General features: G+C 44.4%; 1 protein-coding gene across 1 annotated transcript in view; it reads left to right on the forward strand.

Moving 5' to 3' along the window:
• DOCK5 (dedicator of cytokinesis 5) overlaps positions 1–25,961 on the forward strand; it is a 232,639-nt gene that overhangs the window by 181,679 nt on the left and 24,999 nt on the right. The window contains exons 31-42 of the mRNA XM_032144465.2: positions 63–163; positions 1,372–1,430; positions 1,775–1,929; positions 2,760–2,845; positions 5,736–5,895; positions 6,807–6,847; positions 7,728–7,818; positions 10,738–10,857; positions 13,757–13,846; positions 16,011–16,115; positions 23,763–23,904; positions 24,877–24,958. Of these exons, the coding sequence (XP_032000356.1) occupies positions 63–163; positions 1,372–1,430; positions 1,775–1,929; positions 2,760–2,845; positions 5,736–5,895; positions 6,807–6,847; positions 7,728–7,818; positions 10,738–10,857; positions 13,757–13,846; positions 16,011–16,115; positions 23,763–23,904; positions 24,877–24,958 (1,232 nt within the window). The remainder of the gene's footprint in view (positions 1–62; positions 164–1,371; positions 1,431–1,774; positions 1,930–2,759; positions 2,846–5,735; positions 5,896–6,806; positions 6,848–7,727; positions 7,819–10,737; positions 10,858–13,756; positions 13,847–16,010; positions 16,116–23,762; positions 23,905–24,876; positions 24,959–25,961) is intronic.

Consider the following 25,961-nt stretch of genomic DNA (forward strand, 5'->3'; position numbering starts at 1 on the left):
ATTATGGCCCTTATTAATGTTATTTTTCATTACCTTTTACCCACACAATTAATTTTGAACAGCTCTGGAACAATTACTTCCATTTGGCAGTAGCATTTCTCACCCATGAGTCCCTTCAGCTTGAAACCTTCTCACAAGCCAAGCGCAACAAAATTGTTAAAAAGTAAGTATCTTTTTAAAGTTAAGATCAGGAAGGGGCTTCTTCCGTTTGTTTATATTGACAGCAATATTTTAGGTATCACAGAAATTACTATTTAGTGGCTACCCATGTTGTTAGTGAGATAAGTCTTCAACTAATTACTTAATAGACCTCACATTCACCCAGGTTCAGCTCTCTTTTCTTAAGGCCCAACCATCTTCCCATCAGTCATCCCATGCTTTTTATCAAATCTGTACCTGGAGACGGACCTTGGCTGTCAACATGCCCATCCCCAAGAACAGCTGCGCCTCTGCTGGCAGCTTCCCCAAATTGCAGGCATAGTACCTCCTCACTCATAGCGCTTCACAAAGCACACTCCTTCAGCACAGTTGCTCCACCTGCCTGCAGCAGAGAAAGCCAGGTCTCAAACATTGCATTAAAATGCCCTCCAGATTCCTGGTTTGGAATTCAAAATGGAATTATGTGCAGAAGTGATACGAGATTTAGGGAAGCATTTCGTTTCATTGAGAGACTGGAAATCCAAAGACTGTGTCATTAAAAAATAACTTGAGGAATGTATTATTTGAAGACTTTGAAATTTTAGTTGTGTTCCCCTTGTTGGGATATCTGTGATATTTAGGAAAATTATTTAGTGTCCCTCTACTTCTGGTTCCTCCCTCAAAAACTGCCTATATATATAAAAACAGCAAAGTATTTTTTGTTCCCAAGGACCAATTTTTATCCCTTTGTGGGCAGTATCACTCCCATTGAGAGTGCATGGCGTAGAGGCTTCCAATGTGCATATTTTGAAGAACACGCTGGAATGGATGTATATTACCCCAATATCAGTCTATAAAGTATATAAGTATTTAGTCTGCCTGTTAGACATCAGTCACAGTACTGTATGATCATACTTCATTCACCTTCCTTTTCATCAGTGTTTGCCGTGTTTTTGTCTGTGCCTCACTCTTCTCCCTGAAGTGAGTTTGTTAATCTCATCTTCTCAGTTATTTTTCAGCATTTCCATTTGGCTTTTTGTGCTGTCAAGGTCCCCCAGCCTCTGTGCGCCTCATTCCTTTTGGGGGCTCATTTAGGTATGAACCTCATCTCTTAAGGTTGGGCCTTAAGAGTGACCAAGAGGAACACAGACTGTTTTTACTTTGCTTCTTACTGTGTTTATGCAATTCGTTTCTACTGCAAATCCTCCTTCTGGTTTATCATCTTCTTCCTAGATATGGGGACATGAGAAAGGAAATCGGCTTTAGAATCCGGGACATGTGGTATAACCTGGGTGAGTGTCTAGCCTTGAATAGGCCTGATCACAACCTCTGAGTGATAAGCATCTCACGATGAATTCTTTTTTTTAATTTTAATCCAGATAACCCTGAGATGTATTTGTCTGTGTGTCTGGAAGTGAAAGTTGATTTGTGGGTTTCATTGACAATGAACTGTCTCTTACTCTGGCATCCACATGTTATCAGAATCTGAGTCACCCACTTCTGAATTGTGTTGATTTACCCAACTCAATTGAGTTGATTTTACCTTTTCTTTTCTTATGGGCCTTGTGGAGGAAGATTGTAACACTTTATTTTCAGCGAAATAATTTTTTAATATCTTCGTTCACTTTCATTTCAGGTCCCCACAAAATCAAATTCATCCCATCCATGGTGGGTCCCATTCTGGAGGTCACTCTGACCCCTGAAGTAGAGCTCCGGAAAGCCACAATCCCCATTTTCTTTGATATGATGCAGTGTGAGTTCAATTTCAGTGGAAATGGCAATTTCCATATGGTAAGAAGTGGCAGACCGCGTAATATTAGTAAATGGACATATAGTCAACTCATAACTCATTTCTTTCTGTATAGAGAAGCAGTAACCTAAATAATGCAAGTCCACGTTGATCTGAAAGTTCACTTTACATTTCATTTTGTAAAGCAATTAGAGATAGAGTCAGACAATGCAACCCAGAGCCTGGAAGAGATCTTTTTGCTGCATGTCTTTCCTAAGGCAACACCCTGTCTCTAGATAATTAAAGAAAGTTAACTTCATGCATTTTAATCCTGGCTGTTTCAGTATAGCCCAGAGAATAATGTAGTGAATTGAATTTAAAAACCTAGCTATTATAGTACGGCTGAAAGTAATGCAATGGATTAAGTTCTAATCTATTACTCTATAGCTTTGAGAACATCATTTTCCTAATATGTCTTCTTTATGCCTCTGTTTTCTTATCTACAAAGTGTATTAATATTGAAAGGATGATTTCGCATCTATGAACCTCTGCAAAAGCAATCTCATTGCAGAGACTTGGACATGAAACTGAAGTAAAATAGAAAAACGAGAATTATTATTCTCTTTTTATATGCATAGTTGTAACAGAAAGCAATGTTTTGGATAATTTTTTTAATCAAATGTAATGCAAAGGACAAAGTGACATGAGACTGTGTTAGAACACTTTAATAGGGCCTTGGTGCACAGTTTATGAGTGACCCTCTGTGATCCTCCCTGTCTGTGCTGGAAACAGTTCACAACTCATTGAATGGGTTGGCCAAGTCTAGAAAGGTTGGCCATGTCTTCTTCTAAAGATGCAACATTTCCCTGTGAAATTTTGCCTCCACTTTCAGTTTGAGAACGAGCTGATCACAAAGCTGGACCAGGAGGTAGAAGGGGGCAGAGGAGACGAACAATACAAGGTTCTTCTGGAAAAACTGTGAGTATTTCAAGAGCAAAAGCTTAAGTCAGTGGTGTCATTTAGTAATAGAGAAAAACACAGGTCCTGTTGTACCGATAGAGCAATTGAGTAGTCTTAGAGTCACTAGGCCCCCCGCCACTGTGGTCTTCACTATGGTTATGGGGTGTATACTGTCCACAGCTGACATTGTTTATCTGGTGGGAGTCAAATGCCAGTATTTTCCTGGCCAGCCTGGCCCTAGAGAACACAGCAGATGGAGGCAAGGAGGAGGTGCACAGAGCGGTGGCATTTTGCCCAGTGTTTGAATTTTTGAACTTCAACAAAAGTGTTAGCACTTCTAATTATAACTGCAAAGCAACAATTTAAAGGAAAAAATATTTCAAGGTCTGCTGTGTATGTAAAAAATACCTTATGCCCCATGAAGGACATAAAACCAAAGCAATTCTATCTCCAGCCAGGTTGGTCTTTTTCCTGCCCTGTCATCCACCCCATTCAACACATCTGTACCTCTGTCTGGGCTCCCATTATCACCACTGTCCCCTCTTCCCCCACCACCACACTCACCTATAACCCTCTTGCCCTCCTTGGCACATGTGGAGTAATGAAGAGTGGGAAAGTGATTAAAAACACATAGGTGTTGGCCTCAGTGAGAGATTGAACTTCAAACCCTGTTTTCGCCACATATTAAGAGTTTGGCTTTAGTCCAGTGATTCTGCTTATCCAACACTTCATTTTTTTTCCCTCTCCGAGAATAGCATCTATTTTTTGATATCATTATGAGGATTACAGGAGATGATGTGCTAACATAGCATCTGTTGCAGAGTTCATGACTAGTAAATATTGGCTGCTCTAGTGTTCATGGTTGTTGTTATTACAATTTGTTTTTGGTGTTTGTTTTTAAGAGATAGGGTCTCTCTCTGTTGCCCAGGCTGGGGTGCAGTGGTGCAGTGATAGCTCACTAAAGCCTGGAACTCCTGGGCTCAAGCAGTCCTCCCACCTCAGACTCCCAAGTTGGACTACAGGCATATGTCACCATGCCCAGCTGTTTCTTATTTTTATTTGTGTAGAAATGGGGTCTTGCCGTGTTGCCAAGGCTGGTCTCAAAATTTTGCTTTAAGTGATCCTCCCACTTCAGCCTCCCTAGTAGCTAGGACTGTAGGCGTGCACCACCATGCCCAGTTAGTTTTCATTTTTATTTTTGTAGAGACGGGGTCTTGCCATGTTGCCCAGGCTGGTCTAGAACTCTTGGCCTCAGGCAGTCCTCCAGCCTCGGCTTCCTAATGGGCTGGGATTACAGGCATGAGCCATCATGTCTGGCCTACTATTATTATTAGTAGTATTTACAGGCCTACCCTTCATTCAGGTTGTAACTACTCTAGACCATTGCTTTCTCATGTTCCCTGAACTTTTCTAGTGTTGACCAACTGCATCTCCAACTGAGTGCTTGCCTCGGTCACATAGTTGCTCACCTGTTCACCTGTTTTGTATGAGTTTTGTGGATGAGAGTCTGTGTTTGAGGACAGGGCTCCCAACTGTATTCTTTTTTGAAGATTCTCTAAGGAACCAGCACTCTGAATACTTAGAAATGGAATTGAATTGTATTTTCAGTAGAGATGAGGTTTCACCTTGTTGGCCAGGGTGGTCTCCATCTCTTGACCTCGTGATCCACCCGCCTCGGCCTCCCAAAGTGAGCCACCATGACGGATGCCTGTAGTCCCAGCTACTTGGGAGGCTGAGGCAGGAGAATCACTTGAACCTGGGAGGCAGAGGTTGCAGTGAGCTGAGATTGTGCCACTGCACTCCAGCCTGGCGACAGAATGAGACTCTGTCTCAAAAAAAAAAAAGGAATTGAATTGCTGAATAGTCTGTATTTTAAAGGACTAGAAGCCTTTCTTACTTTGTTTTTAATAGTAACAAGACCTTTTGTTGGTCTTTTTTATCCTGTTTCCGTTAAGTCTCTCCATTTGAGCTTCAAACCTCCCAGTTTATATCTTTTGCATTTCTGACCTTATATGGAATTAAATGAAGTTATGCGCATATACACACAATATTTACACATGATATGCTACTTTTTTTAATCCTACAGCTGATTTTTTTTTTTACATGAGGATCTTACTTTGTTTTCTTCATTCTTCCTAGATCACTAACTTAGAAAAAATATGGATACATAGGTTTCCGGTGCCCAAGAATAACCCTAAATCTGGATTAATGTTTTGGATCCATTTCTTTCTCTTTCCCTCTCCCTGTTTTCCCAGGTTTTCTTTTAATTATCTAATCTAATAAGCCCCAGAACTTGGCTCTATGTGGGTCCAAAGGGACAGGATTTAGACTGAAAGTTTAGCCTCAGTTTGCTTCTTTACAACTCTGCATTTTTATCTGAAGCTAACACTTTTATCTAAAGAGCCGCACTGCAGGAGGTGTACTAGGTTCCCAGGTTCCTCTAGGCTGGGCATCCATACGAGGCATTCCAGAATGTTCAGAGGATGCCCTGAGTGCCAGGCCTTAGGGAGAATAGAGACATAGGAAAAATGGTCTCATACGACTAATTAGAGTCCTCACAGAGCACACAGGAACCTTTTGAGCAAGGGTTTGTTGACTGAATAAAACACAAACAAAAACAGACATTGAAAGAAGGACACTGTGGCTCGGATTCTAAGTGATGGTGGGACGAGCTGAGTCCTAAAGAAAACTGAAACTCGAGTCCACAGAGAAGCGCAGCATAAGTGAAGGTCACAGGATAGGAAGGTGTTGCATGAGGTGTGTGTGTCGGCTTAACTGTGTCACTTAATATCTAACATTGACATTCTGTGTCGTCAAATCCTGCCCCAACCGCTGCTGAGACCCTGGTCAGTGCTGCTGGAATGACAGCATGGAACCCGGGCTTTTGTCTCTCCCGCCACCCCTCCAGGCTCCTAGAACATTGCCGGAAACACAAATACCTCTCTAGCTCTGGGGAGGTCTTCGCCCTCCTGGTCAGCAGCCTCTTAGAGAACCTTCTGGACTATAGAACCATCATCATGCAAGATGAGAGCAAGGAGAACCGTATGAGCTGCACTGTGAACGTGCTGGTATGTGACATGCCTCCAGGGTGATGGGAGGGCACTGTCAGGCCGCCCCTGCACCCTACAGCTCAGCTCTAGGTAGATCCCACAAACACAGAGGCGCCCTGGGGCACCTTTGTGGAGCTGGTGTCTTCCTGAGTCTAATTGGAATGGCTGGCTCAGCTCACAGGTATCAGCAGCCACAGACTCTGAGGATAAATTTGGTGTGTTTTTGATTGTTTGTTTTAATTTTTATTTCAGTAGGTTTGGGGGTACAAGTGGTTTCTGGTTACATGGATAAGTTTTGGGGTGGTTTTTTTTTTTTTTTTTGAGATGGAGTCTCGCTCTGTTGCCAGGCTGGAGTGCAGTGGTGCAGTCTCGGCTCACCGCAACCTCCACCTCCTGGGTTCAAGCAATTCTCCTGCCTCAGCCTCCCAAGTAGCTGGGATTACAGGCATGCACCACCATGCCCAGCTAATTTTTGTATTTTTAGTAGAGACAGAGTTTCACCATGTTGGCCAGGATGGTCTCAATCTCCTGACCTCATGATCCACCCTCCTCAGCCTCCCAAAGTGCCAGGATTACAGGCGTGAGCCACTGTGCCCGGCTGGATAAGTTATTTCTTTAGTGGTGATTTTTAAGATTTTTAGAGCACCTGTCACCCGAGCACTGTACCCAAAATGTAGTCTTTTATCCCTCACCCTCCTATAACCTTCCCCGTTGAGTTCTCAAAGTCCATTACATCATTCTTGTGCCTTTGCATCCTGAGGATAAATATCCCCTTCTCTTATGGGGATATTTGTTAAAGGGAAACAGTGAACTCTTTGGAAAAGTGAAACTGTTGAAAAGCAACAATAGTGGTTTGGCTGTTTTTGTGGTGAGCTCGTCAATAGCTCTTGATTTATGTTGGGATTCTGTGATCCTTTTTTTCCTGGCAGAACTTTTATAAAGAAAAGAAGAGAGAGGACATATACATAAGGTAAGCTGAAGGAAATTTCTTGCTTCTGCTATTCGTGGCTTTGTGATTGATTTCTTCAGTAAACAAATACTATGCCCAACACCATGTTTGCTGCTTTGAGAGACCCCTAAAAGTACATGAGACGCTCCATTCACCCTGAACCGACAAACTCTTTAGGCAGATACATGAATAAGTACGACAGGAAGGAGTGCCTATGTGAGGTCATGTCAGGGATCAGGGGAAGGATAGACAACCTCTGGCCTGGGTGGGCAGGAGAGGCTGTACAGAAAGAGGCAGGAAAACCCACCCAAGAGTCTTAGCTTGAAGTCTGTGAATCCCTGAACATGAAACAAACTTGTACATAACCAATATGCATGTTCTTGGGGAGAGATTCCATAGCTTTCATTAGCTTCCCAGAGGGGTCCAAGACAATATTTAAAAACATTAAACACCACTGCCTTAAAGAAAGAAGAGAAACTAGTCTAGGTGGAGTCAGAGAAACACGGAGGCAGGAGGTGCACAGTGTATTGAAGAAATGGGGAGGATCCAACTTCTCGGCTCAAGAGGAAGGAATTGCTTCTGCACAGTAGTGGGGAAGAGGGTCAGGCAGGGAAGCAGGCTGGGGTCTGGTTATGGAATGAGCTGAACACTGGATCAACTCTCGAGCCTGGGCAGCATGGTGAATGAAACCCTGTCTCTACAAAAGATACGAAAATTAGCCGGGCCTGGTGGCACATGCCAGCTACTCATTAGGCTGAGGTGGGTGGATCACTTGAGCCATGGTTGGACCACTGCACACTCCAGCCTGGGCAACACAGCAAGACCCTGTCTCAGAACAAAACTAAAAGAACCTACAAAACTCTCAAGTGACAAAATGCTTCCTTTCTCCCCTTCTTGCCAGATATCTGTACAAGCTTCGAGATTTGCACCGAGACTGTGAGAACTACACAGAAGCTGCCTACACGCTTCTCTTGCACGCTGAGCTTCTGCAGGTGAATGGCTCAGAGAGCGTGTTTCAACAGGGTGGAGTACAGTGTCCTTTCAGACTAAATTCTGTACATTTCATGGTTTTGATGGGAAAGAACCTTATTCCAGGGATATCCTTTTATACAAGTTTTTTTAATTCTTTCTAAATAGGCACAGCTAATTTGTAGATCAAGTATGGGAAAATGTCAGTTATCTTTTATTTGATAATCTTTAGAAAGCAGAGCATGACTTATGAACCTTTGGTAATTGACACTCTAATTAAAGCAATAAAACACACATTGATGAATACATAAAAAATGTGTATGTAATCCCAGCACTTTGGGAGGCCGAGGCGGGCGGATCACGAGGTCAGGAGATCGAGACCACGGTGAAACCCCGTCTCTACTAAAAATACAAAAAAATTAGCCGGGCGTGGTGGCGGGCGCCTGTAGTCCCAGCTACTCGGAGAGGCTGAGGCAGGAGAATGGCGTGAACCCGGGAGGCGGAGCTTGCAGTGAGCCGAGATTGCGCCACTGCACTCCAGCCTGGGCGACAGAGCGAGACTCCGTCTCAAAAAAACAAAAACAAAAACAAAAACAAAAACAAAAATGTGTAAAGCTGCAGAAAACCACAGAAAGATGAGTTATAAGTTAATATAGTACCATAGGAGTACTCTATTTTTATTCTCTCCCTAAATACATTTATGTTGTGGCTTAGATATAAATACATCTATATGTTATGAGTCCCAAGTAATTATTTCTAGCCCTGAGCACCTCCTCTAACTTTGGATTTGCATATAAACTTTGATTGGCTAATATACAGCTCAAACTGAACACGGCAGTAACAGGAACCTTTATTTCTCACTCTTTGCTCCTCCCCAGCCCATCCTACCTCACTTTGTTACCATGTTACTAATAACAGTCCCATCCATTTAGTTGCTGAGGCAACCTCACAGTCATCTTCAGTTTCTCTCTTTTACTCACCACCTCCCACATTCTCCACAAGCGAGAGATGTGGTGGCCTCTCTGTTCAGAACATCCCCTAACCTATCTGCTTTTCTTTTTCTTTTTCTTTTTTTTTTTAAAGAGATGAGATCTTGCTATATTTCCCAGGCTGGTCTCGAACTCCTGGGCTCAAGCAATCCTCCCACTTCAGCTTCCCAGAGTACTAGGATTACAAGCGTGAGCCACCACGCTGGCCAATCCACTTTTCTTTATCTCCCTGGCTACCACCTTGGCCCATCCCATAAGCACGTCACACCTTGAGCACTACAGCAGCCTCCTGTTGGGTGTCTCTGCCTCCAGTCTTGTTCCCAGCTATTAATATTCTTTTACAGTTTATATTTTATACTAAAGTAATATATGTGCATTGTCCTAACATATGAGTTAAAAACAGGATTCCTATCCCTCACCACTTCCCAAAGGAAATTCACAATTCATATTTAAGTTTAGGGCATTAAAGGGCTAGGCGCGGTGGCTCATGCCTGTAATCCTAGCTCTTTGGGAAGCTGAGGCCAGCAGATCACTTGGGGTCAGGAGTTTGAGACCAGCCTGGCTAACATGGTGAAACCCCATCTCTACTAAAAATACAAAAAATTAGCAGGCATGGTGCCACATGCCTGTAGTCCCAGCTACTCAGGAGGCTGAGGCAGGAGAATCGCTTGAACCTGCAAGGCAGAGGTTTGCAGTATGCTGAGATGGTGCCACTGTACTCCAGCCTGGGTGACAGAGCAAGACTCTGTCTCAAAAAAAAAAAACAAAAAAAAAAACTTACTGTATGTAGCTTAGAAAGTGAGGCTTGTTGACTGTGGATTTTGCCATTGCATGATCAGAAAGAAATCCCCAGTGTCTGTAACTGTAGGTCTTTTCATTTGGGCAACTCAGGAAGTTAAACTCTCCTATCCTGGTGTAAGATATGAGGTGTGAATGCAGCTTTTTTCCCCCCAGATTGCTATTCAATAGAGATGCTGTTTGTTAAGTATAGTTCACATTTTGCTTATTGGTATAAGATCCCATCTTTATTACTAAATTCTTATTTTAGGGGGAGGGAATCTCTTTCTAGATTGTATATGCTTTTACTTGGGTCTCTGTCTGTTCATGTACCAGTACCATACTGTATTAATTATTAATTCTTAATAGTGTGTTTTATGACCTGGTAGTTACTCTTGATTGCTCTTCTTTTTCAGAGTTTTCCTACCTATTCCTTTTTGTTTATTTTTCCATATGGACTTTGGAAAGATGAAATTTAAAAATTAATTTAGTGAGAATTTACATGTTAATGAAATAGAATTTTCTTATCCAAAAGCATGGTATGACTTTCCATTTGTTCGAGTCTGCTTTTGTGCCCTTCAATGGCGTGTGAAAGTTTTCTGCATATAAGTCTTGCATATTCCTTGTAATGTTCACTCTTAGAAATGTTCTTTTTGGACTTATTTTTGTTTGGTTCCATTCTTCTATTCTGTATATTTAGTCTCTATGTATCTGAAATCTACTTTATTCCAAGTATATTAATTGTTTTTCCTGCTGCGTAACTTAATTCTCTTACTGCGTGTCGCAGTTTCTTCATCAACTGCCTTGCATTGTGAGGAATACAACCATAATGTTTGCAAATTGTGATAGTTTTACCTCTTCCTATTTATTTTTATCCTCCTAATTTGTTCCTTTTATCTGACTGTGTTACTGATGCCCCAGTACAACGATAGTCATGTCAGTTAGCAACCTTGCTTTGTCACTGGCATTTTGGGGGTATGCTGTGAGTGCTCATCCATTTGGCATGATACTTGTTTCGGAGCTGGCATGTATATATGTGTGTTTATGTAACTTTTGTGTTTAATACATAATCTAAAATACAAAATCAATGAGTCAAATATATATACAATATTGTATTGATGTTGGGGGGCTGAATATTTGTTGTATTAACCGTGTGTCGCTTTTCTTCCTTTTCAGTGGTCTGACAAGCCCTGTGTGCCTCATTTGCTTCAGAGAGACAGTTACTATGTTTATACCCAGCAAGAGCTTAAAGAGAAGCTGTATCAAGAAATCATATCATATTTTGACAAAGGCAAAGTGAGTATTGGATTGTTTTTGTACTAGGGGGATGAGGAAAATGACCGCAGTATTGCAGTACAATTCTGATGCTCACCACTTGGAGTTAGCACCAACTACCCAGGTTCAGGGCATCATCTCCAATGAGACTGCCCCCACTTCAGATGCCATCCGCAAGTTTGGGGGTCCCCAGTCCATTCACAGTTCTGGGCAACTGGCTATACATCTGGGGGGCTTCCACTGCCCCCCTCAGGTTTCATAGTCTGCTAGAACAACCAACAGAACACAGTGAAGTGCTGTATCTAACAATTCTAGTTTCAACAGGAAGGATGTAAACTGGGGCCAGCCAAATGAAGGGACCCATAGGGAACAGTCTGGGAGAATCTCAAGCATGGGGCTTCTGTGTCTTCCCCCTGTGAACTTGGGGCACCTTCCCAGCAAATCAGTGTTATCCTCAATCAGGAAGCTCACCCAAGCCATGGGTCTACAGAGTTTTTATTGGAGTTTCTTTTCTTTTCTTTTCTTTTTTTTTGGTAAATATCGGGTCTCACCAGTTGCCCAGGCTGGTCTAGAACCTAGAACTCCTGGGCTCCAGTGATCCTCCTGCATTGGCCTCCCAAAGTGCTGAGATTACAGGCATGAGCCACTGTGGGGTTTCATTATACAGGCAGGATTGAATGAATCATTACCTACACAATGAACTTAATGTTTAGCCTTCCTTTTGTCCCTAGAGATTGGGCTGATGTCACATGGCTCACAGCCCTAACCTTGTAGTCACATGGTTAGTATTTCTGGCATGGCAGCCCCCATCCTGAGACTAGGAGACCACCATGAGTCACCTCATTAGCATAGATTTCAGTGTGATCCTGGGGTGGGGGCACCAGGAATAACAAAGACACTCTTATTATTTGAGAAATTCTAAGAAAATTCACTGGAACTCAGGAGCAAGACCAGATACATGATTTAATATACAACAATAACTCACAACTACTGTTTATTCTTCCCTTGTGTATTCTTGAATTCTGAGATTTCAGAGGGGGACAGATTTTGCAAACAATGATTTTAAAAGATTTAATTTTGAAGTGGTTCACAGTGGCTTGTGGGCTCTGCACACATTCCCTCAGCAGCCAGAAATGATGGAACATAGCACCTTGTGAACAGGAATGAAGCAGGAGGTGACCTGATGCTGCGAGTTGAATAGTATCTGTCTAAGAGACAGCTCATGAAATACCAAAGGGATTGGAAGGCTCAATCTGGGCTGCTAGCCTCAGAGACTGAGGATGTGCTTTAGCCTGTAACTTACATGGTTATACATGCTCGGAGGCATTTCCTAAAACTCATCCACTAAGTAGGGAAATCAGTGCCCTGCATGGAAATACAGTTTACCAAATTCCACACTACTGGGGGAACCTGCCCCCAATGTTTCAACATAGGTTCTTTCTATTTTCCGTAAGTGTCGGCTGGCTGAGAAATAACAGAAAGAGTACAAAGAGAGGAATTTTACAGCTGGGCCACCAGGGGTGACATCACATATCGGTAGGACTGTCATGCCCACCTGAGCCACAAAACCAGCAAGTTTTTATTAAGGATTTCAAAAGGGGAGGGGGTGTGCCAACAGGGAGTAGGTCACATGCTTCAAGGGGCAAAAAGCAGAGCAAAGATCACATACTTCTGAGGAAACAGGACAAAGGGCAAAAGGCAGAAGCTCCTGATAAGGGTCTATGTTCAGCGGTGCACGTATTGTCTTGATAAACATCTTAACAGAAAACAAGATTTGAGAGCAGAGAACCGGTCTGATGAAAAATTTACCAGAGTGGAGTTTTCCAACCCTAGTAAACCTGAGGGTACTGCAGGAGACTGTTTATTCTTCCTTATCTCAACTGCATAGGACAGACATTCCCAGAATGGCCGTTTATAGACCTCCCCCAAGGAATGCATTCCTTTCCCAGGGTCTTAATATTAATATTCCTTGCAAGGAAAAGAATTTAGCGATATCTCTCCTACTTGCACGTCCGTTTATAGGCTCTCTGCAAGAAGAAAAATATGGCTGTTTTTGCCCGACCTTGCAGACAGTCAGACCTTATGGTTGTCTTCCCTTGTTCCCGAAAAATCGCTGTTATTCTGTTCTTTTTCAAGGTGCACTGATGTCATATTGTTCAAACACACATGTTTTACAATCAATTTGTACAGTTAACACAATTATCATAGTGGCCCTGAGGTGATGTACATCCTCAGCTTATGAGGATAACAGGATTAAGAGATTAAAGTAAGACAGGCATAAGAAATTATTAAAGTATTATTTGGGAACTGATAAATGTCTATGAAATCTTCACAATTTATGTTCCTCTGTCGTGGCTGCAGCCGGTCCCTCCATTTGGGGTCCTTGACCTCCTGCAACACCACACAACAGTACTGTTAGCCTTTTTCCATCTCCACAAACAACATCACTACACCTACACACACACCCCTGTACACACACCTGTACACACACACACACACACACACACACACACACTTCAGAAACAAAGTCCCACAGAAGCTTCCCTTCCCCCTCCAACAAGACTTGCATGCTCTCCAAACCTAGGCTGGCAGAGCTTCCTCTCTACTTTCAAGTGCTGTGGGTGCTTTACCTGTTAAACGCAGTATTGCTTTTTTGGGGGACACATGGTATTTATTCTTAATGTCCTTGCAAACAGAACTACAGAAGATGACCCTGGCAAAGCTGCCAATATACACTGTCTTTATGATGTCAGGAAATGAAGGTTTCACTGATCTAAGGGATAAAGCAAGTGAGGAATATCTACCGAAACTCAATCCCCCAGACCGCTTGCATATTCCCAGTGACTCACCAGTGGCTTTTGCCACTGAATCAATGACTGCCTTGTTCTCCACTTTTAACCCTACTTTCCTTTTTCTGAAGATGTGGGAGAAGGCCATCAAACTGAGCAAAGAGTTGGCTGAGACTTACGAAAGCAAAGTATTTGACTACGAGGGCCTTGGCAACCTCCTGGTGAGTCTGGGTCAAAATATGTTAGGCCTCTGACAGGGTTGCTAAAATTAGTGCTCTTGAAAATGTTTCTGTAAGTTGAAAGTTAGGATGAATGGTGTTTTTTTACAATGGAAAAGTCAACTTTGCTTGAAATGAGAATGAAAAAAGATGTAGTCCAAAGGCTCTGATCAATATTTCTGCCAAATATCCTTCAGAGAAGGTTCAGGACATCTCTGGAAGTGGAGTGGGGTTGCCTCGACAGTGTGATGGAATATCGAGTTTCAGATAATAGTGACTCACCTTCCAAACCCCTCAGGATGTCCGTCTGCAGCTCTCTCATTCTTCCTAAAGCCATTTTTCTTTCTGTGGACCCTCCATATTCCCAGCCAAAAATGAATATCCAGTGTTAGGCAGCCACCATTCTGAAAGGTCAGTGGAGGCAGCCACCATTCCGAATGCCCAGTGGAGGCAGCCACCATTCTGAATGCCCAGTGGAGGCAGCAGCCATTCCGAATGCCTAGTGGAAGGCAGCCACCATTCTGAATGGCCATTGGAAGGCAGCCACCATTCCAAATGCCCAGTGGTAGACAACTACTCTTCTGAATGCCCAATAGAAGGCAGCCACCATTCTGAATGCCTGATAGTAGGCAGCCACCATTCTGAATGCCCCATGGTAGGCAACCACAATATTTAATAATTTTTAGTAGAGGAGTTAAAAATGATCAGGTCACCCATAGTCATGAAATGATCATTTATTTGAGGAGTTGGGTGTCAAGATCACTTTGTAAAAAGTTTACCGGTGTACTATTACCAGCCCCTGGCTTCACATGGAAAAAACTCACATATTAATTTCATCAACTGAGCTGGGCGTGGTGGCTCATACCTGTAATCTCAGAACTTTGGGAGGCCAAGGCAGATGGATCGCTTGAGCCTAGGACTTCCAGACGAGTCTGAGCAACATAGTAAGACACCATCTCCACAAAAAATATAACAAATTAGCTGGGTGTGTTGGCACCTTCCTCTAGTCCCAGCTACTTTTGGGAGGCTGAAGTGGGAGGATCACCTGAGCCTGAGCAGTCAAGGCTGCAGTGAACTGTAATCATGCTACTGCACTCCAGCCTGGGCAACAGAATGAGACCCTGTCTCAAAAAAAAAAAAATTTCATCAACTGAACTGAGCTGAAATATTAGTAATGTTAACGTGTTACATACCAGTCTAAGAAAATAGTATTTTGAGGAGACCATCATCTAGATAGAAGAGTAATGGCATGCTAACTATTGTGGGGGAGGGGGTTCAGGTCATTTCTCAAAGCTGTCCACGTCTGGCTGGCTATTTTGCTTTCTTTAAGGCCGACCTTGTGAGCCAAAGCTAGAAAGCCCCTCATCTTGTGAAGAATTAAAGATAGAGGTGGTAGCAGATACCGAAAAACAGAACATCACCACCACCTTCTGGGCACTTATAATTTACCAGACACTTTCATCCAAACCACCTGCATGAACTGCACAGTCCTTCTTTTTAAAAATGTTCTTTATTTTATTATTATTTTTTCAAAACAGTGTCTCACTCTGTCACCCAGGCTGGAGTGCAGTGGTGCAGTCATAGCTCACTGCAGCCTTGAACTCCTGGGCTCAAGACATCTTCCTGCCTCAGCTGCTGGCTAATTTTTAAATTTTTTGTAGAGATGGAGTCTCACTGTATTGCCCAAGCTGGTCTCAAACTTCTAGCCTCAAGCAATCCTCCCACCTCCGCCTCCCAATGTTGCAAGGATTATAGGCGTGAGCCACTGTGCCTGGCCTTGGAAGGTTCTTTATCTTCTCCCATGGGTGTCTGGTTAAGTGCAGCCACCTTCTGTGAATCTCAGAATGCACTTTTTAACCTTTTATAGGTCCTAAGCCCACTTTGAGAAATTGCTGAAAGTTGTGTACTGCCCCGTTACGCAGAATTCCAACGTGCACACGCTTCTGCATACACCCTCAGGGAGTCACAGCCCTCCAACGTCCATTCATGGAGCCCAGGCCCAAAACCTGTGATCCGAGAACAGGATAACCCTTTTCTGCCCATAGGGTGTTTTCCAAAGACCTTTCATTGCTCTGGGTTACATGGGAAACAACAAAACAGTCTGACTTTTTTCCCCCCAACTGTGTCCTTATAACCTCCCCTTGGAATGTCTTGTTTTGTTTTCCAGAAAAAAAGGGCCTCGTTTTATGAGAACATCATTAAAGCAATGAGGCCTCAGCCTGAATACTTTGCTGTTGGATACTATGGACAGGGCTTTCCTTCTTTCCTACGGGTAAGAAACCTGATGGTGGTCTCCCAGGCCTTTAGGAGGAGGGAAGAGACTCATTTCTTTCCCAGATGGGCAACAGTGTGTTAGCAGCTGCCGACCCGTGTTCTCGCTGTGGGAGGTAGGGGAGGGAAACCACTTCCTGAGCGGCCGGCCTCTTCACCCCACACCCCCGGACACCCCTGGTGTTCTGGCAGGTCTTTTGTGAAACGACTTTTCCCAGGTGCAGTGAAAAAGGGAAAAACAGAACCATCCCCCGCACTCTTCAGCTGCTACAGGTCACGCCAGGGAAAAGTGTGGACTGATGTATTTCGTTGTTTACTGTGTTTCTAGCCAGAGCTAATTTGAAAGTAGGTATCCCAAGAACCAGACTGCAAGAGTCTCCCAAAATAAAAGATTTTATTATAATAATAATGACAAGGATGGTATTTTTCTTCCATCTCAAAATTGTCTATAATGCGATATTCATTTTATAGTTTAATAAAAATTCTTATCTCTTATGAAAAGTTTATTTTAGAGCCGAGCTTTGCTTAAACCTTTATTGTCCATCTACTTTCTCCTAATTTTAAAACAAGTGATAAAGCAAGCAATTTACATTCCTAACAGTGGCCAATGAGACAGTTTATTCATTCAGTCAGTAAATATTTATTGAGCATCTCCTCTGTGCCAGGCATAGAGAAGGCATTAGAAAGATCTTGCTGATTACAGTCAAATATAGTCCCTACCCTCATGGATTTTACAACCTAAACTCATGAGGGGAGATTTTAATCACACACGAATGTAAAATTTAATCTGCATGTCAGACGCAGTGGCTCACGCCTGTAATCCCAGCACTTTGGGAGGCTGAGGCAGGCGGATCACTTGAGGTCAGGGGTTCGAGACCAGTGTGGTCAACGTGCTGAAACACCGTCCCTACTAAAAGTACAAAAATTAGCTGGGCATGGTGGTGCATGCCTGTAATCTCAGCTACTCAGGAGGCTGAGGCAGGGGAATTGCTTGAACCCAGGAGGTGGAGGTTGCATTCAGCTGAGATCACACCACTGCACTCCAGCCTAGGTGACAGAGCAAGACTCCATCTGAAAAATAAATAAATAACTGTAACCAAGAAAGATGCCCTGTGCTATAAGAATCTAACCAGGAAATATTTACCCAAGTGAAATAGAAACTTACCCTTTTACAAAAAATGTACAGGAATATTTATAGCAGCTTTAATCATAGTCACCAAAGACAGGATCCAATCCAAGCATTCCTGAACTGGTGATGGGGTAAACAAACTTCAGTGTATCCACACAACAGCATACTGCAGCAGCCAAAAGCAGTCAGCTCCTGATACACACAACTGCGGGCATGATTCCCACATGCATCTTGCTAGGTAAGAGAAGTTAGACTTAAAAGGCTGCATACTCTGGTTTTATTTATATGAAATTCTTGCCAAGGCAACACTTCCTATCAGTACAGAAAATAGATCAGTGGTTGCTGGTCAGGGGGAGGTTGGCTGTAGAAGGGCCCGGGGAAATTTTTGGTGGCAATGAAACTGTTCTGTATCTTGATTGTGGTCCTGGTTATGTTTGTCGAAACTCACAGAATTTTACACTAAAAGGGGTCCGTTTTACTGTATGTAGATTATGTCTTAATATTATTATTTATTTATTTAATTAATTTATTTATTTTTTTGAGACAATGTCTTATTCTGTCACCCAGGATGAAGTACAGTGGTGGAATCTCGGCTCACTGCAACCTCCGCCTTCTGGGTTCAAGTGATTCTCGTGCCTCAGCCTCCCAAGTAACAGGGATTACAGGCGTGCACGACCAGGCCCAGCTAATTTTTGGATTTTAGTAGAGATGGGGTTTCACCATGTTGGCCAGGCTGATCTCGAACTCCTGACCTCAGTTGATCCCCCTGCCTCGGCCTCCCAAAGTTTTGGAATTACAGGCATGAGCCACCGCCCCCTGCCTATGTCTTAAAAAAAAAAAAAAAAAAAAAAAAGAATCAGTACCTGGCACAGTGGCTCACACCTGTAATCCCAGCTACTTGGGAAGCTGAGGTAGGAGAATCACTTGAGCCCGGGAGGCAGAAGTTGCAATGAGCTGAGATGGTGCCACTGCACTCCAGCCTGGGCAACAGAGCCAGACTCCATCTCAAAATAAAAAAAATCAGGAAAGACTTTCCAGGGATCCTCTGTTTCAGCTGCAACCTGAAAGGTAAGCTGGGAGTGGAGCAGGTAAAGGGGGTAGGAATAAGCATTGCAGGCAGAGGAAGCATCAGGCAAGAGCAGGGCAGTGCCTTGAAAGGAAGGGCCAGTGTGGCAGGCACAGAGAGAGCTGGGGTGCCAGCGGGGAGGCAGGGAGCCCTGGAAGAGCCTGCACGGCCTTGGGGTTTCCTGGGGTGTTCTGTCTGCATCCTGAGAGCAGTGGGAGCTGCTGCAGACTTTTCGTGTTGGAAAGGTCATCTGGCTTTTGTCTCCATGGTCATCCATGGAGAATGGATGGGAGGTGCTGCAGATAAACCACTAAGAGACCATTGCAGATGTTCAGAAAAGAGATGACAGGCTAGACTCGGGATGTGGGGGTGGTGGCTTTAGAGAGAAGCAGAAAGACTAGAGTGGTGGAGATGAGGTCACAGCCATCTGATGATTGATGGGCTGTGTGGGTGAGGAAGCGAGAGTTGTCAAGAATGATTTCTGGGCTTCTGGCCTGCATCATTGGAGGGCGTAGTTGAACCATTTACTCGGACAGCAGGACCAGAAAAGGCCAGAGTCACGGAGGAGAGAATGAATTTATTCCTTGAGTAAATATTTATTAAACTCCTACCATATACTTGGCTCTAATATAGGCATGGGAGCAGAGTCAAAACAAACCACAATCTTGAAATTATCAAGCTTATGTTCCAGCTTGGAGAGATAAAAAAATGAGATAAGTCAATAAACTATTTAGTATGAGAGATGGCCTAGAACACTGCCTCCTACAGTGTAGCTACTCAGTAAGTATCATGGAGAAAAGGACTTAGGGAAGGGGACTAGAGAGGCAGGTGTTGGGGATGGAGTTACAATTTTAAATAGAGTAAACAAGAAACACTTCGGAAAGAAAATGTTATTTTTGCAAAAACCAGAAAAAAAGTTAAAGAGTAAGCCATGCAGCTATCAAGAGGATGAGCAAAGGTCCCAGACCTTGAGAATAGCAGGTCCAAAAGCTATGAGGCTGCAGTAGTGTGTACAAGAGGTTGTATAGGAGAATGGGATGGGTGGCTGTGGGTACCAGATAGCAGAGGGCCTCCCAGGGCTTTCTAAAGTGTTTGCAAAAGTTTGGTTTTGCACGTACTCAAGGGAAGGTAGATTTGGAACATCCAAAAGGCACAAGTGAACCATTAGCTGCATAGATCTGGAACTCAAGTGAAGTTACAGACAGGAGAGAAAAGTTGGTGAGTTACTTACGTGGAGTTAAAATAACTGTGGTTGGGGATGAGATGGACCAGGCAGAGGAAAGAGAATAAAGAGTGAAAGGTCTGAGGCCAAGCATGGTGACTCATGCCTATAATCCCAGCACTGGTAGGCCAAGGCAGGAGGCTTGCTTGAGCCCAGGAGTTTGAGACCAGCAGTTCGAGGCCAGCCTGGGCATCATAGCATGACCCCGTTTCTACAAAAAAAAATTTTTTTAATTAGCCAGGCAGGGTAGCATTGTGTCCGGAATTGGTGGGTTCTTGGTCTCACTGACTTCAAGAATGAAGCTGCGGACCCTCGCGGTGAGTGTTACAGTTCTAAAGGCGGTGTGTCCGGAGTTTGTTCCTTCTAATGTTCAGATGTGTTTGGAGTTTCTTCCTTCTGGCGGGTTTGTGGTCTCGCTGGCTCTGGGAGCGTTACAGCTCTTAAGGCGGCACGTCTGGAGTTGTTCGTTCCTCCTGGTGGGCTCGTGGTCTCGCTGGCTTCAGGAGTGAAGCTGCAGACCTTTGCGGTGAGTGTTACAGCTCATAAAAGCAGTGTGGACCCAAAGAGTGAGCAGTAGCAAGATTTATTGCAAAGAGCGAAAGAACAAAGCTTCCACAGTGTGGAAGGGGACCCAAGCGGGTTGCCACTGCTGCCTCCCGCAGCCTGCTTTTATTCTCTTATCTGGCCCCACCCACGTCCTGCTGATTGGTAGAGCCGAGTGGTCTGTTTCGACAGGGTGCTGATTGGTGTGTTTACCATCCCTGAGCTAGACACAAAGGTTCTCCACCTCCCCACTAGATTAGCTAGATACAGAGTGTGGACACAAAGGTTCTCCAAGGCCCCACCAGAGCAGCCAGACACAGAGTGTCGATTGGTGCATCCACAAACCTTGAGCTAGACACAGGGTGCTGATTGGTGTGTTTACAATCCCTGAGCTAGATAAAGGTTCTCCACATCTCCACCAGACTCAGGAGCCCAGCTGGCTTCACCCAGTGGATCCCGCACCAGGGCTGCAGGTGGAGCTGCCTGCCAGTCCCACGTCGTGCGCTCGTACTCCTCAGCCCTTGGGTGGTTGATGGGACTGGGTGCTGTGGAGCAGGGGGTGGCACTCGTCGGGGAGGCTCGGGCCGCATAGGAGCCCATGGAGGGAGTGGGAGGCTCAGGCATGGTGGGCTGCAGGTCCCCAGCCCTGCCCGCGGGGAGGCAGCTAAGGTCCGGTGAGAAATCGAGCGCAGTGCCGGTGGGTCGGCACTGCTGGGGGACCCAGTACACCCTCTGCAGCTGCTGGCCTGGGTGCTAAGCCCCTCATTGCCCAGGGCTGGCAGGGCCCACCGGCTGCTCCGAGTGGGGGGGCCCGCCAAGCCCACGCCCACCCGGAACTCCAGCTGGCCTGCAACGCAGCCCCGGTTCCTGCTCGCGCCTCTCCCTCCACACCTCCCTGCAAGCTGAGGGAGCCGGCTCCCGCCATGGCCAGCCCAGAAAGGGGCTCCCATAGTACAGCGGTGGGCTGAAGGACTCCTCAAGTGCCGCCAAAGTGGGAGCCCAGGCAGAGGAGGCGCCGAGAGCAAGTGAGGGCTGTGAGGACTGCCAGCACACTGTTACCTCTCAGCATGTGCTGTGGTCCTAGCTACTCAGTAGGCTGAGGCAGGATTGCTTGAGGATTGGAATTAGAAGCGACAGTGAGCTGTGATCAAGCCACTGCACTCCAGCCTGGATGACAGAGTGAGACCCTGTCTCAAAAAAATAAAATAAAAAATAGAGTGTAGGGGCTAAATGCATCAGGGTCTAGTGTTAGCTCAGCTTTAATCCAGGTCAACATAAAAGAACAACCCCTGCCATAGCCGTTACATATGCCTGCGTGTCGCATGAAATCAGAAATGTGACCACAGAGACAGCAGTGATTCTGTGAAATCAAGAACGCCAGACTTTCAAGTCGAAAGCATTCCAGTCTAAATCACCTGCTGAGCAAGTGTGCAATTTTGGTGAAATCACGTAATCACTGAGTCTTGGTTTTCTGATCCGTAATTTAGAAAAATAATGCCTACATCACAGGAAAGTTTTGAGAATTAAGTTAATAGCATATAGGAATGCTTTATAAACTGTAAAGTAGTTTAGAGATGTTAACATACCTCAAGGGCGTACTGAATATAAAATCCTTAGGAGTGATATAACCTCAGTGTCGTTCTCTTCTATGGGATATTTCCCCGAATTCAGAATATTTAAAATTACATCGTCCTCTCCTTCCAACCCAATGAGATCTCATTATCTCTTTTGTTTCTGTCAAGGGTACCACTGTTCCTCCTACTCCAAGACCAATGACTTTTTTTTTTTTTTTTAAGAGACGGGGTCTCGCTCTGTCATCCAGGCTGAAATGCAGTGGTGTAATCACAGCTCCCTGCAGCCTTGACCTCCCAGGCTCAGGCAATCCTCCTGCCTCAGCCTCCTGAGGAGGTGGGATTACAGGTGCGCACCACCATGCCCAGCTAATGTTTTTATTTTTTCTTAGATACGGGGTCTCACTATGTTGCCCAGGCTCAAGACCAGTGATCTTTGAATCAGGGTCGACTCCCGTCTGCCTTGCCCTCCTGCTGACACCAAAGAGGCAAACACTGAATACCGTTACTTCTCTTTCTCATGCTGTTACTTTTCCTTCTTCTGCTCAGTCCAGCCTGTGAGCCTTCAGTTGGGCATAGATGCCACTGTTGGCTTACATTGCCTACACTTCTTCTTTCATCATGCGTCTCCTGCCTTCCAGAACCTCCAGTGAACGTTCCGAGTCTTTGAAACCTCTGCCTGCCATGCAAGACCATTCATTTTCTGGCTCATTCTTCCAGTCCAACCTCATTTCTTCTCCCAGAATTCTGTAATTTCCACCCCTGGGCCTGACCCTTTCCACATACCCGCCTGGCCGTTTGCACCGCTTCTCTTTACGCTTCCTTATCCCATTCATCTGTCTATGCCCATCTAAGGCCCATGTCTTCCTTGAAGCCTTCTCTTTCCAGTCGAGCTAATTCTTCCTGACCTGCTTCTCTGATTCCTTTTACAGTTATCATCTGCATCATACAACTAGCACTGTATTATACTCTGATCCTTTGCCCACCATTGTTTCGTCTGAATGATGGACTTTCAACAGGCTTGAGTCCCATAGATTTTTCCTAGCTTGGAAAAGTTTTATCATGTATTCCAAAAGATCCAGTAGTTTTTACTCCCTTCATTCAGTGTTTGCCTGGAAAGTGTAATTGCCTTCATGGTACTTACACTATCATGTTTACTTATTTATTTACTTGCTTGTTTTTTATTCTCTCCTCTAGAAGGTAAGTTCTGTTGAGAGCAAGATCACCATTGTATTCCTGTTGTCCAGCTGATCTTCTGTTTGCGCAATACATATTTTTTATATGAATGGACAAGTGATTTTCAAAGACATTTTACAAGACAACCTGGGCCCAAGTGTTGGTTAAAAATGAATCATGTGTGGGCTACCAATGCAAACTGCTCATTTCAAACATGGCTATGTTTGCACTTGCCCAGGCAACCACACCTGTGAGACAAATTACTCCCATGCCTGGGGCCTAGGAAATCTCTTTGGGAAAAAAAAATGATTGAAGAGATTATATTTACAGTCTAGAGTGGAGAAAATAGTATTTAATGCAGTGATTTTCTATTAGACTTTCAGGATTGGCTGGGGACTGTGGTACATTGCTTCTGTTCTCTGTCACTCTGTTTCTGTGCCAGAAGAGACACTGTTTCTCCTCATTCTCTTAGGCAGTGCCGTTTAACTGCTTGTCCACAAATTGTTGCTAGATCGTGATGAGATCGACTAGGAGTTTATACCTCAGTTGAAATTAATGCACTTCCTTCCTTCCTTAAGAATGTCTTGCCATGAAAATATCAGCATGCCTGGTGATGTCATTGATTTAAATGAGGGCACAAGTTCCTTATTTCCTTGCAGATGGGTCCAGACTGTTTGCAGACTGGCCATGGTCCTTGGGCCACACTGGAAGAAGCACTGGGCTAAGTATTTTTTATGCCTGTGATTTAACTTCTCCAATAAACTGCAGCTCTTGTAAGATATGACGGTTGCTGTTGGGCACGGACCAGATATTCAATGAGAACTTGATGGTGTGGATTGAATGTTGGCTGGGGAGTGCAATGGCTCCCTCAGTACCTGGAACTCCAGTTGCCTCTCCACTTTTCCTATTTAATGACTTCCCTTGCTGTCTCTCACCTGCAGAATAAAATCTTCATCTATCGGGGAAAGGAGTATGAGAGGCGAGAGGACTTCAGCCTGAGGTTGCTAACCCAGTTCCCCAATGCGGAGAAGATGACCAGTACCACGCCTCCTGGGGAAGACATCAAGTCCTCCCCCAAGCAGTGTATCCTTCCCAGGTGGAATATGGCCCCGAGGCTCTTATGGCTGTGCACAGCCCCAGCTAAGCCAGAGAAGATACGAGCTACAGTCCCTTCTCTGCAGACACACCATCCTCTCAAGCATTCTGATGCAGGTTCCCATTCTATGTAAAGTCTTTGGGACCCTAATAGCATTAGCTGGTGGTGATGACATAACAAAACAGGAGAGATAATAGACAGATGATGGATATGAAATATACTTCCTAGCCAGATGGGGAGCTTAAGTGGAACATAGACCTCCTATTTTGAATTCTGGATTCTGTTGTAGACTTTGAGACAGTATCTCTGTCCTGGTGGGTTGGGGAGCTAAGACTTTCTAAGACTCGATCATTAAATCAGAGCAGGAGCGCTTACCCTTGAGCTGCTTTTGAAGCCTAACTTTACCGTTTACCAGCTGTGTGATGTTGGATTTTAACCTCTCTTATCCTCAGATTCTCCATCTGTGAAAAGAGAATAAGAATATCCCTCATGTAGAGTTGTTGTGTATATTAGCGATAACACATTCAAAATACCTAGCACAGTGCCCAACTGTGGCACTGGATAAACAGACGGGATCCAAAGATAAAAGTAATTCTTGTTGCCTGGGCTCTGAGTCTGGTGATTTCAGAGGGATGCTTGTCCCAAGAAATTGTTTAAATCCATTTCTAAGTACCTATTTCCTGATATTGCATTGATGTCTATTTCCCTATGGCAAGGGTTGTTTGCCAGATGTCTGACCGAAAAAAAAAAAAAGACCCTAGGATTAATTGTAATCACTGAATAAGGCATTGCGGTGATACACAAAGGAACTCCATTTTCAATGCAGTCCTGGCATTGAGGTCAAAGGGAGTGATTGGTGCTGGTTGCATTTCCGGCTGTGAAGCAGGAGGAACAGGGGTGTTTGGTGTCTGACACCTTCGCGGCCCCAGCCCCTCTCCTTTCCTTAACGAGCTCCTCAGACATGCAGTGCTTCACCGTAAAGCCAGTGATGAGCTTGCCGCCCAGCTACAAGGATAAACCTGTTCCAGAACAGATCTTAAAGTAAGTGGTTTTTCATTTAAAAAAAAAATCTGTGTCTAGGCACAGTGGCTCACATCTGTAATCTCAACATTTTTTGAGGCTGAGGGAGGAGTATTGCTTGAAGCCAGGAATTTGAGACTGGCCTGGGCAACAAAGTGGGACAATGTCTCTACAAAAAAGAGAAAAGTTTGTCTCTCACTCACATTTGTTTGGAGTATATCAAAACCAAAGCCTTACATTTATTGCAGTTTGCAAGACCTACTGTCTATTCTACTTTGAGTGTAAGATAAAAGCTTGGTAATACAAAGGGATGTGGGGGTTTTGTTTTTTTTAGGCAGAAGAAAATCAGAAATTTCACACCTAGCTTTCAGATCCCTGAGCTTTTATTTTCACCCAAAAGCATCACAGAGGAGTGACTGGTCCCCAGTGATGGAGGGGCTCATTCCTTGTCTTGAAAAGCCAAATGCTAATAGTATTGATAGAACTGTTATAAAACTAGACTAATGAGATCACAAATGTATGTGTAAGTGCATACACCCTTTTTTTTTTTTTTTTTTTTTTTTTTGAGAGACGGAATCTTGCTCTGTCACCCAGGCTGGAGTACAGTGGTGTGATCTCGGCTCACTGCAACTTCTGCCTCCTTGGTTCAAGCAATTTCCCTGCCTCAGCCTCCCAAGTAGCTGGGATTATAGGTGCACGCCACCACACCTGGCTAATTTTTTGTATTTTAGTAGAGACGGGGTTTCACCGTGTTGCCCAGGCTGGTCTCAAACTCCTGAGCTCAGACAATCCACCCACTAAGAGACAGGGTCTCGCTGTCAACTAGGCTGGCATGCAGTGGCATGATCATAGCTCACTGCAATTTCAAACTCCTGGGCTCAAGAGACCCTCCCTCCCACCTCAGCCTCCTGAGTAGCTGGGACATACATCACCACACCTGGCCAATTTGTGTGTGTGTGTGTGTGTGTGTGTGTGTGTGTGTGTGTGTGTAGATGGGATCTTGCTGTGCTGCCCAGGTTGGCTG

The sequence above is a fragment of the Hylobates moloch genome, unplaced genomic scaffold (assembly GCF_009828535.3).
Source record: "Hylobates moloch isolate HMO894 unplaced genomic scaffold, HMol_V3 SCAFFOLD_22, whole genome shotgun sequence".
NCBI classification, from domain to species: domain Eukaryota; kingdom Metazoa; phylum Chordata; class Mammalia; order Primates; family Hylobatidae; genus Hylobates; species Hylobates moloch.